The sequence below is a fragment of the Dama dama genome, chromosome 12, assembly GCF_033118175.1.
Source record: "Dama dama isolate Ldn47 chromosome 12, ASM3311817v1, whole genome shotgun sequence".
Taxonomy (NCBI): Eukaryota; Metazoa; Chordata; class Mammalia; order Artiodactyla; family Cervidae; genus Dama; species Dama dama.
Genome location: NC_083692.1, coordinates 88899074 through 88911866, shown reverse-complemented (window position 1 = coordinate 88911866; position 12793 = coordinate 88899074). Strand labels below are relative to the sequence as shown.

The 12793-nt window shown below is 44.9% G+C and overlaps 1 protein-coding gene across 1 annotated transcript in view; it reads left to right on the top strand.

Moving 5' to 3' along the window:
• Positions 1–2099: 2099 nt before the first annotated feature.
• HACD3 (3-hydroxyacyl-CoA dehydratase 3) overlaps positions 2100–12793 on the top strand; it is a 38018-nt gene continuing 27324 nt past the window's right edge. The window contains exons 1-3 of the mRNA XM_061158326.1: positions 2100–2114; positions 9653–9705; positions 9811–10084. Coding sequence (XP_061014309.1) covers positions 2100–2114; positions 9653–9705; positions 9811–10084 — 342 coding nt within the window. The remainder of the gene's footprint in view (positions 2115–9652; positions 9706–9810; positions 10085–12793) is intronic.

The following is a 12793-nucleotide window of genomic DNA, read 5'->3' as shown; positions in this document are numbered from 1 at the left end:
GCTTGCTCCTTGGAAGAAAAGCCATGATGAACCTAGACAGCGTATTTAAAAGCAGAGACATCACTTTGCCAACAAAGGTCCATATAGCCAAAGCTATGGTTTTTGCGGTAGTCCTGGGATGTGAGAATTGGACCATAGAGAAGACTGAGCGCCAAAGAATTGATGCTTTTGAACTGTGGTCCTGGGGAAGACTCTAGAGAGTTCCTTGGACAGCAAAGAGGTCACACCAGTCAATCCTAAAGGAAATCAACCCTGAATATTCACTGGAAGGACTGATGCTGAAGCTCCAGTCCTTTGGCCACCTGCTAGCAGTGAAGAGCCTACTCAATGGAAAAGACCCTGATGCTGGGGAAGACTGAGGTCAGGACAAGAAGGGGGCAACAGAGGATGAGATGGTTGGATGGCATCATCAACTCAGTGGACATGAGTTTGAGCAAACTCCAGAAGATCGTGAAGGACAGGGAAGCTGCCTGCAGTCCATGGGGTCGCAAAGAGTCAGACATGACTGAGCGACTGAACAATAACAAAAATGTTTACTGAATCCCCGCCACGTGCTGTAATAGTGAGCAAAGTAGGCAAAATCCTGGACTTTGTGCAGTTTACATTCAAATAAGAGGACACAGATCTCCTCAAAAGCAAACAAAAACTATATAATTTCATTGATTAAAAAAAAAAACAAGCTCCAATAGATAACCAACAAGGACCTACTGTGTAGCACAGGGAACCCTGCTTAATACTCTTTAATAAGCTATACGGGGAAATGACTTGAAAAGGGATAGAAACATGTATGTGTATAACTTTGCTATAGACCTGAAAGTAACGCAGCATTGTTAATCAACTATATCAATATAAAGTAAAAAAAAAAGAAAAGAAATTAACAGTAAAGCTCAGAGAAAAGAAAAACACCAACCCCCTCAAAACAAACAAACGCACTCCAGAGAGGTAAAAGATTTTCTGAAGTCATATGGCTAATGATGGGCTGAACTCGATTTGAATTCAGATTTCTTGTTTTCAGTCTTATTTTCTCTTTCTGTGGCAGGGTCAAGGCTCTCCTCGTGGCTCAGTGGGTAAAGAATCTGCCTGCAATGCAGGAGACACAGGAGTCAAGGGTTCAGTCCCTGGGTCAGGAAGACCCTTGGAGCAAGAAATAGCAACCCATTCCAGTATTCTTGCCTGGAAAATTCCATGGACAGAGAAGCCTGGTGGGATACAGTCCAAAGGGTTGCAAAGAGTTGGACATGACTGAGTGACTAAGCATACATACACATGGCAGGCTTAAAAAGCCGCTAACCCTGAGAAAATTGTGGGCGAACATCTCCTTCGTGAACCCTGGCCACCTTGTATGTAACCACAAAGGCCTCCCTCCCAGGTAAAAGGGTCAAACCGATACTTACCTGAGTTGTAGCAGGATGCTTTGTGACTTTTCTGAAACTGGAGAGGACCAGAAGCCTCTGAAGACCTTGTCCACCCTGTAGACTTTCTGCCCCATCCCCCCCAGCCCCCCAGAATAGAGCTGAGAATATAAAAACCTCTTAGCTGCAGCCTAGAACTGGCTCCTCAGCAGGCAGCTATCCCAGAACTTACACTGCAGTCACCTGGCCCCTTTTGTTTCAGGAGTGTCCTTTTTCATATGTGGGATAAGGATCCCTGGCAGCTGGCACCTTGATGCATTCTTCCCTTTGTGGTATATGAAGTAATAAACCGTCTGAGGCTAAACTGGCTCCTTGCTTTTTTTTTTTTTGACCATGCCGCATGGCATGAGGGATCTTAGTTTCCCGGCCAGGAATTGAACCCACATACCCCTGCCTTGGAAGGGTGGACTCTTAACCACTGGACTGCCAGGGAAGTCCCTAAACTGGCTCCTTGTATATTTACTGGCTGAATCAGTCAGGTCTGGGCCTTGCCAAACCTGTGTGTGTGTGCTTGACAAAGCTTACTTAACTATATCATAGTAGGCCACACTCTAGAAACGCCTCAGGAAAAGGCAAGTTATCTAGCACACAGGGTCTGAATAAACAACATGGTGGGGCTGATACAAATCCACCCTTGCTGATCAAAACAAATCAAAAAGCATCATAAAACAATCATATTCTGACATAATGGACAGCAGGCAGGTAAGTGTGAGTGAAAGCTAGAGTGGTAAGGCCAAGTGAGAACCCTTCCCAGGGAACCCTGGCTGTGACTTAAAAAAAATTTTTTTTTAATTTAAATTTGGCTACATCAGATATCAGTTGGTTAGGTATTAGTGGCAGCCGGTAGGGTCTTTTTTTTTTTTCCCCCTTGTGGCCTGTGGCCTTCTTTCTAGTTGTGGTTCAGAAGCACAGGGGTTCAGTAGCCCCTCTTGCCTCTTTTATAGAATCTTATTCCCAGAACAGGGATAGAACTTGTGTCCCCTGCATTGGAAAGTAGATTCTTAACCCCTGGGCCACTAGGGAAGTCTCTGGACTGCATCTTGAAATCCATGTCTATTTGAGGTAATCAATTCCTCATACATAAGTCTGGGCTTCCCAGGTGGCTCAGTGGGAATAATCTGCCAGCAATGCAGGAGACAAGGGTTCGATTCCTGGAAGAACCCTGAAGTAGGTAATAAACTATTTCCCCTGAGGTAGGTTCTTCCCTGGGTCAGGAAGAACCCCTAAAATAGCCACCCACTCCAGTATTCTTGCCTGGAAAATTCCATGGACAGAGAAACCTGGGAGGCTGCAGTCCAGGAGATCACAAAGAGTTGGACATGACTGAGAACACCTGTAGTTCTGACCTCATGTTCTAGAAAACCTGACCTCTTTTCACACTGGGCCTCTCAGAGACCAACCTGTCTCCCAGTCCTTCTGCATCTACCAGTCCATGATCTTCAGGCAGTGGTACTTTTGCTCAGGTACTCATGGGTCAGAGCCCGGATTTCTGGAGTCAGGCAGTCCTGGGTTCCCATCCTGGATCCTCTCCTTACTAACAGATTGATATCAGGCCTCTCTTTTTATTTCTCTCATCTGTAAACATTCTTCTCCCTCTTATACTTGGACATTTTTTAATAAAGTTTTATTAAAGTATAAAAGGAGATAGAGAAAGCTTCTGACATAGACATCAGGAGGTGGCAGAAAGAGTGCCCTGAAAATTTTTATTTAGTCTGCATATTACTCCAAATATTTTCTGTCTTGAATGTTCAACTGAGGTTAAAAGAGAAGAATCTGATGTCTTTGTTTTCTAACCCCAAAGTTACAACTCCCAGAAAGCAATGGTTGCTTCATGCTAGCTCCCTCTATTGGGAAGGATCAAAGGTTAAAAAGGAAGAAAACAGAAACACAAGTTACTCCCTAGTATCTTACCACTATATAAAGTTGTAATCAAAATTTTTTTATCTTTTATCATAAACGTTTTCAATACTGCTAGTTTCTTATTATTTTACGGCTGTATAGTTTTTCTACTGAATTGTCATACCACAATTCATTTGGTCATTCTTAAGTCCCAATGTTTTTCTGTGTAACACTGAAAACATCTTCATATATATATGTTTCTTCCTTGAAATTATTGTCTTAGAATAAAATCTCCAAAGGGTAATTAAAAAGCCAACCAGCGTAAACATCTCCATTTTTCTTGCTACCTCTTGCAAAACTGCCTTTCAAAATGATGCCATGAATTCACATTGCCCTTAGCTACACTCAGCATGAGTGTGCCAATTTCACTAAAACTTTTCTAGCACCGGGCATTATCATCAACATGCACATTTTAAGCATTTACTTTCTAAAACATTGTACTAGATGCTACAGGATACCAAAAGGAGACAATCTGTGTTGCAGGGAGGTTTGCAACCTAGTTCAGAGGTCCCCAGCCTCTGGACCATGGACTGGTACCTCCTGTCAGATCAGCAGCATTAGATTAGAAATAAAGTGCACAATAAATGTAATGCGATTGAATCATCCCCCAACCATCTGCCCTGTCTGTAGAAAAACTGTCTTCCATGAAATCCGTCCCTGGTACCAAAAAGACTGGGGACCCCTGACCTAGTTGAGGAAACAGATCACAAGCATGTAATAGCAGTTGACTACATCGTATCCGATGGGTTAGAGATTGTTTTTCCACTTCCTCTATATTTTGTACCTTTTGGAGGCATAGTGCAAACCAAGCTGCCATAACAAAAAGGAGCCGTTTCAGTTAATTTTATTTTCATGTTTAATTTTTTGAATAAAAGGGTATATAGTAAAAATATTCTCCTCTGCTGGTCTCTCAGTCACTGTTTCCCTCCCCACAAGAAACTGAGGTTATTAGATTCTTGCATATACTTTCTATGTAATATTTTAATGTGTGTGTGTATTAGACTCTTTTTTGCGACCCCATGGACTGTAGCCCACCAGGTTCCCCTATCCACGAGATTTCCCTGGCAAGGATACTGGGGCGGGTTGCCATTTTCTTCTCCAGGGGATCTTCCTGACCCAGGGATTGATCTTGTGTCTCTTGCATCGCAGGCGGATTCTTTACCACTGGGTCACCTGGGAAGCCCATTTTATGATATTGACTTGGCCAAAAATTCTTCTGTAACAGCTTACAGAAAAGCCCGAATGAACTTTTTGACCAACCCAATACATACGTTTATTGTTGTTCAGTCACAAGTTGTCTCGGTCTCTTTCGAACCCCCATGGACTGCAGCATGCCAGGTCTCCCTGTCCCTCACCATCTCTTGGAGTTTGCCTAAGTTTGCCCATAAACAAATGCTTACATGTAAATGCAGTATTCCTCTCTCCACCCCATTATTTTTCCATAAATGGTAGCACACCAACTGTCTTCCTGGCAACTATATGAGCAGCCCAGAAAGCCAAGACTTATCAGGTAGGTCAAATTGACAGGGTGCAAAGGCCACTCCCCACACTCAAGGAAAGGTGCATCTCTGCCCAGTCATCTGAACTGGGGATTGACAGGTTGAGGGGAAGGTTTTTACAGCAATGATTGGCTGCAATGCTCACCACCCTCTTGGCATAGTTAAGAGGTTACAGGGATATGAACTGGGTGCACAGATTGCGCAGGAGATGCCTGGGCTGATCACTCAGTCTCTCCCCTCTCACCTTTGTGCCATCTACATAGAGTAACCTGATTTCGGTTAAGGATATCTGGTTGGGTGATCCTGGGTGAGGCACATCACAGCCAAATTCAATAGTTCATTTTCCAAAGTATCTTATAGATATCAAAATCTTCTGTAAAACGCTGGACAAGGAGAATGTGTATGATGACTTGCCAAAGGCAGGAGTAGAGATTTATGTACTGAGCATATGCTCCAGCCCCAGGAGAAGGAAAAGGCAAGCCACTCCAGTATTCTGCCTTGAGAATCCCATGGACAGAGGCGCCTGGCAGGCTGCAGTCCATGGAGTCACGAGAGTCGGGCACGACTGAGCAACGACACCACTACCACCATGTGCTTCAGCCGCAGAAAGCCCTCAGCAAATGCTTCTGGTGGCCAGAGGAGGGAGGGGTGACCCTGGGCCAAAGACGGCTGGGGAGGCTCGCCTGGAAAGTAGAACACAGACCGTGCTTCATTTGCATTTTCATTTGCCTGGCATTATCATAAAACCCTCGGCCTTCCTAATTCAGCTTGGCAGGGCTACTCCTGCTCTGCCTTTTTACCCCCTCTGCTATCTTTTACACCGGCTGCTACTCTTTCCCTTCCCCATTTCTACTTTTTTTGTTTTTTTTACTGTATTTCCCATGGAGAGAGGGGCCCACAACAGCGGTCCTCACAGGAAACTCTAGGACTCGCTGAGAAGACCATTGGAGGGCACTGACTCTAATGCTCTCATTTGATGGATATGGAAGTTCAGGCCCAGAGAAGTCATCCAGTGGCTTACTGGTGGGGGAACCAGTCTGGATAAATCCCCTTCCACTGGACTTTTCTTATAGAGCATCTGAGGCAAAATGTCAACATTCAGTCTCCTTGCTTACCAAGAGCCTTGAATTCAATTCACCTTGGATAGAGGTCAGTTGATAAACCTCAGGGTTCAGATATGCTGGACTAAAATTATTTTTATTATACAGCCTCCAGGATGACCAGGGCTTTCCTGGTAGCTCAGCTGGTAAAGAACCCCCCTGCCTTTGGTTCGATTCCTAGGTCGGGAAGATCTGCTGAAGAAGGGAACAGCTACTTACTCCAGTATTCTGACCTGGAGAATTCCATGGACTGTATAGTCCATGGGTTCGAAAAGAGTTGGACATGACTGAGTGACTTTCACTATCACTATCAGGATGACTAAAATTTAAAAGACTGAAAATACCAAGGAAATAGAGCAACTAGAAAAAGCAATAGAGTTCCAGAAAAATATCTGCTTTATTGACTGTGCCAAAGCCTTTGACTCTGTGGATCACAACAAACTGGAAAATTCTGAAAGAGATGGGAATACCAGACCACCTTACCTGCCTCCTGAGAAATCTGTATGCAGGTCAAGAAGCATACAGTCCAGTTCTAACTGGACATGGAACAACAGACTGGTTCTAAATTGGGAAAGAAGTATGTCAAGGCTATATATTGTCACCCTGCCTATTTTACTTATATGCAGAGTACATCATGAGAAATGCTGTGCTGGATGAAGCACAAGCTGAAATCAAGATTGCCAGGAGAAATATCAATAACCTCTGATACACAGATGACACCACCCTTATGGCAGAAAGTGAAGAAGAAATAAAGAGCCTCTTGATGAAAGTGAAAGAGGAGGGTGAAAAAGTTGGCTTAAAACTCAACATTCAAAAAAATTAAGATCATGGCATCCAGTCGCATCACTTCATGGCAAATAGATGGGAAAACAATGGAAACAGTGAGAGACTTTATTTTATTGGGCTCCAAAATCACTGCAGACATGAAATTAAAAGACACTTGCTCCTTGGAAGAAAAGCTCTGACCAACCCAGACAGCATATTAAAAAGCAGAGACATTACTTTGCTGACAAAGGCCCACCTAGTCAAAACTATGGTTTTTCCAGTAGTCATGTATGGATGTGAGAGTTGGACCATAAAGAAAACTGAGTGCCCAAAAATCGATGCTTTTGAACTTGGGTGTTGGAGAAGACTCTTGAGAGTCCCTTGGACTGCAAGACGATCACACCACTCAATCCTAAAAGAAATCAGTCCTGAATATTCATTGGAAGGACTGATGCTGAAGATGAAGCTCCAATATTTTGGCCACCTGATGTGAAGAAGTAACTCATTGGAAAAGACCCTGATGCAGGGAAAGATTGACGGCAGAAGGAGAAGGGGACGGAGGTTGGATGGCATCACCAACTCGATGGACATGAGTTTGAGCAAGCTCCGGGAGCTGGTGATGGACAGGGAAGCCTGGCGTGATGAGGTCCATGGAGTCACAAAGAGTTGGACACGACCGAGTGACTGAACTGACTGACTGAGAGCAACTAGAACTTTCAAACGTTGATTGTGTGAGTGTAAATTGATCAAAACTCTTTGTAAAACTGCCTAATAGTATCTACAAACGCTCAACATACATAGTCTGCGACCTAGCAATTCCATTTCCAGGTATTTACCCAAGAGAATTGGGTAGTATATCCACCAAAAGGCAAGTACATAAATATTCATGGCTAAAAATGGAAAACAATGCAATGTCCATCATCAGGAGAATGGACAATTTGTGATAAGTTTATACAATGAAACGCTATACAAAAACCAAAAAAGTATGAACTGATTCATACTTGTGTTGTATGATTCATACAACACAGATAAATCTCAAATACATTACGTTGAATGAAAGAAACCAGACACAAAGTGTACATATGTTGATCCCATTTACACGAGATTCAAAACTACTCTATGGTAATCAAAGTCATGATAGTAATTATTGGGGTGTAGGGAAGGGTAGGCAAATGTATATTGACATAAAAGAACATGTAGTATGCTAGAAATGTTCCAGACCTTGATCTGGATAGTAATTAATTATACAGGTATAAACATGCAAAAATTCAGCTGAAGTCGAATATTTAAAATTTGCCTGGTTCCTATACCTCAGTTTCTAAAATGTGCCCTAAATTGTGTCTGCACTGTAGTAAAAGCAATGTAATAAAAGTACTTTTATAAGTAAAAAAATATTTTATTTTTAAAATTCAAGGCTATCAAGGTTGCTGTTTTCATATGTCATAACAGGAAGATTGTATCACCTCCAACTGGTTTGCCTACTACTAATTCCTCCTCACTGACCATTTTTTTTTTTTGCCCAGTGCATATGTGATTTTGCTTATCTCCTGTAACAAGCTTCCTTGACTCCTCTGTGTCTGTGGGATAAAGTACAAGGAGCTATTAAAACAGACTTCCCTCATCCAGTCCCTATCTGTCTTTCCAGACCCAGGACGACCTCTCTCCTCCACGCCCGTAACCCCCAGGCTGTGCGCATGGGTGCTCAGTCCCTCAGTCACCGTTGACTCTGCAATCCCACGGACTGCAGCCAACCAGGCTCTGTCCACAGGATTTTCCAGGCAAGAATACTGGGGTCTGTTGTCATTTCTCTCTCCAGGGGATCTTCTCCACCCAGGGATGCAACCCACGTCTCCTGCATCTCCTGAACTGGCAGGCAAACCCTATACCACTGATTCACCTGGGAAGCCCCCACCCCAATATGCAGAACCCTCCATATCTCAACTTTGGAGTCCCGCCCTGTGGGTCTACTGCCTTAGCTCTGCTTCTTCCTCTATCAAATTCCTCCTCACATGTCACAGCCCAGCTCTCACGGATTTGCTCTCAAATGTCTGCTACTGGTTTCTACAACCCTCAGCTCCTACCTCCCTGCCTCTTTGTGAGCTCAGCATATTTCTCATATTGAAACCCTCTAAATTTTATATGACCTATTCCCTGAGCTAAATGTTTTCTGAGAACTGGCATCATTTCATCTCTAGGTCCCTGTGCTCAGGACTTTGCTAAATAAGTGGGTACTACCAGATTGAATTATAAAGTTCAATTTTGTCCCAGATTTCTGCTTTTCGTTGTCATGTTGCTTGCTTTCGAATTCTTTGCTGCAAGTTGACTTGGGGCTGAAAGTGGATACAGACGCGATAGTTTAAATTAGATAGAAATTGGTGCCCTCTCTATTTGGGTTTCCTATTTAAAGAGATACAAGTCTCATTCGCTGTCCCATAGAATAGCCATTAATTTGCGACTATTTAAATCAATTAGAAGTAAAGGAAATTAAAAATTCAGTTTCTCAGTCTCTTTAGCCACATTTCGAGTAGTCAAAAGCCCATGTGGCAGTGGCTACCGTTATGGACAGCGCAGAATGGAATATTTCCATCATCGTACAAAGTTCTATGGGATAGCGTTGGAAATCTTTGGCCTTTACGCCTACCCTCCTCTCTTAGAACACTCTTCCGTCCTCTTCCTCGCTTTCCCACCGTTTCCCTTATAACCATCATCATACTTATTATGTCTATAATTACTTGCGGCTTTTAATAGACTGAGAGTTTCAAGACATCAGGTTCTGTGACTTACTCCTGAAGCTTCGGAGTTTTATCTTTGCAGCCCAGGCACAGAGCAGACGGTCAACAAATGTTGAATTAATGAGTGACAAATGGGAGGAACCTTTCAGATACACCAATCCCAAGTCCTTTCTCTATGCTGATCGGTTCATGAGTCTCCAGTGTTTTTCAGTTTTCACGCTTCTTTTTTAACCGTCCTCCTGCAGGTAAGAGGGAACGACAACGCACCAGCCCACTCCCGAGGCGTTCGCAGCGAGCGGTGGGGCCACACGCTCCTGCGGCCCGGCCCCGGCCCCGGCCCCGGCCCCGGCCCCGCTCCCGCCCCCGCCCCCGCCCCCGCCCCCGCCCCCGCCCCCGCCGCGAGGCCGGGAGCGGCGCCGCGGCCCCTCGCTCACCACTGCGCAGGCGCGGCCCGCGAGCGTGGGTCGTCTGGAGGCTGCGGACTGCCGGCACTTCGGAGCGCCGGGCTTTGCGGCCTTCGTCGGACCAGCTCCAGCCGCGCACTACCTGAGACAGCGAGGCGCAGCGAGGCGCGGCGAGGCAGTGTGGTCATGGAGAATCAGGTGCTGACGCCTCACGTCTATTGGGCTCAGCGGCACCGCGAGCTGTATCTGCGCGTGGAGCTGAGTGATGTGCAGGTAAAGGCCGGGCGGCGGGACGTGCGCCGGGTCTCGGCTCTGGGGACCCGCTGGGACCCCTCTTTGTCCGGAGAGCCAGCAGCGCGTCAACGGGATCCGGGACGCGGTGCGCCCTGGGCGGCCAGGCCAGAGCACGGGCCGGCCCTCATCAAGGCAGACCCCGGTCGCGACCCCCTGAAGGCTCAGGTTCCTTGGGTGCTGCGTGAGCCCCGCGCAACAGAGGCTGCCCCGGCAGCCTCTTTGTTCGCAGTTTGCGGCCTGGTGGAACCCGAGCCTGGCCCTGCAGGCCTGGCTGTCTGGATTCGGGTTTGCCGAGGCCCCTCGAGGCGGGGGATGAGCTCGTTGGGTCGGAGATGCAGTGTGACAGCGGCTTGCCTGGCCGCGGCTGGATGACCAGCGCTGGTCTTAGAGGTCCAGCGGTCCCCTCGGACCCTCTAGAGGCCCGCCGCTGCCTCGGGCGCGGGGAGGGGGGCACACCCGCCTCCCAGCCATTCAGTGATGGAAATCATTCTTGTTCATTTTAAAGTCCAGAAGACCCCGAAGGAGTGCTTCCCCCCGCTTCTGAAAACTGTGGGCTCACATTTGCTGAGTTGCATACAGAACTTGAAAATTATCTTAACTCACATTGAGCATTTATGCTTGATCTCATTGACTTCCATGTGAACAAGCTGAGGCTTCCTAAATGGTGGCCATCTCAGGACCTGTGCACCCCTCTGTCTCTGTCAAAACCATCCAGGGTTCCCATCGTTGAGGAGCTGAAGTTTTAGTCTGGAATGTTCCTTCTACAGTCGTTCTTACTCCCTGCTCTCCTTGACATCTATGGCACTTTATAACCTCCTTCACTCCGGCTTAACTCTGTGCCTCTGAGTCAGGCGTTTATATTCAGTTCTGTCAGTCCATCTGGCATATTGTCTTGCAAGGTATAGGTGATCTTTGATTGTAGACTTGAGTTTGTTGAATTCAATCTTTGCTTCTGGAATATAAACCTGTTTTCCTATTGAAAGATAGTACTGGCCAGAATGCTTTAGGCTGAGACACTGCATGCTGTGTCGTTTAATACGTTAAACCAGGCTGAATTATACTTCTACCTCAGAGGATGAATAAATGTTCTATGCAGTGTTCCTCTACTCTGCTTCAGGGTGTTTTAATAAAAAAGGAAAAAAGCAGAATCTTTGTATATGGGGATCAAAGTCTCTTTCTAGAGAGAATTCTAACAGTAATCAACAAGAAAAGTATGGACGTTGTGTCGTGGCAATGTCTCTTAGATATTGAGTTAAGCATTTTGTAGACCAGTTAAACTCAGAGACCCTCTCTAGTTGTAATAAGGATGTGATTTCATGGCATACTTCTGAAACACAAACAGAAAAGCTGTTTTTAGGGGAGGTAGGGTGGTTTTGGTGGGGAAAAAAATGTAAATTTGTTGGGCAAATGAAAGCATCACACTTAAATTTTTCCTGAAAGTTCTAACCCTCTTAGTTAAGAAACATGAACACATGTGTTAATTGTATTTGGTATATCTTCAAATGTGAACGTATGCATTTGGAATATCTTGTAGTTAAAGAAATGTAAAGGTGGAGGGAAAAAATGGGATTTTCTTTTGGAAAGAGAAATCCTTTTTTATTTTTAGGGAAAAAAATTAATATTTTGTCCCCAGTTTAGTGTTTTTTTTTCCCCTTAGATTTCTTGTCTAATTCTGAGGCATCCATTGGCGCTACCATTAATTTTAAAGTAACATGTCCATATCATTCATAAAAGAAATCCTCTACCATGTGTGAAATACTACAGATTTACAAAGATGAGTCAGACAGACTCAGCTTTCCAAGGGTATGCTATCTAAGAGGAAGGATATTATATACAAACAAAAAGTTCTGTGCATGAGTATGTTTATTTATAGATTTGGGGTTGAGTATTAAATCAGGTCCCTGGTGTTAAAGGAATTTGTTACCTCTCTTTTGTCAATTCCCTGGTGGCTTTTATTAATTGTTTTATCGCTTCGCTGATGGTTCAGACTGTAAAGCATCTGTCTGCAATGCAGGAAATCTGGGTTCGATCCCTGGGTTGGGAAGATCCCCTAGAGAAGGAAATGGCAGCCCACTCCAGTACTTTTGCCTGGAAAATCCCATGGGCGAAGGAGCCTGGTAGGCTACGGTCCATGGGGTTGCAAAGAGTCGGACCTGACTGAGGGACTTCACTTTCACTTTACAAAAGTAAGATGAAGTATTCTTGTCAGACTGAAACTGGGAGAGCTTTCTGGAAAGAGGACGACATAGACTTTCAGATCATCTGATTTGTTGTAGGAGTCAACGCCCTATAACCAGAGGCCTCCAGGAACACACCTCTAGTTAAACAAGTTGTGTTTACTGCTCATATCAGCAAGGGAGAGCATACACTGTGGGCTAGCTCATTAGAATGTTAGAACTGATTATAGGATTTGGGCTTTGGTCACTGAGGGATAGACTAAGGAAGCAAGGAATCACTTTAGATTAGATGCTGTCAGAAAACAGGAGCAATGCTATGGTTGAGTATCTGAATAAATCATATGTAGGGAAGAGAGACTAGAACAAGAATAAAACTAATTGGTAGAGAAGTGGCAGTCACTTATTTTGGCCGAGAGGCAGGGTGACTGATGTTTTGTGGGTGGCAGTGTGGCCGTGTTTTTGTCTGTGTTTGCACAGAATTATGCAGTGGCTTTATCTCATTTTATCAAGG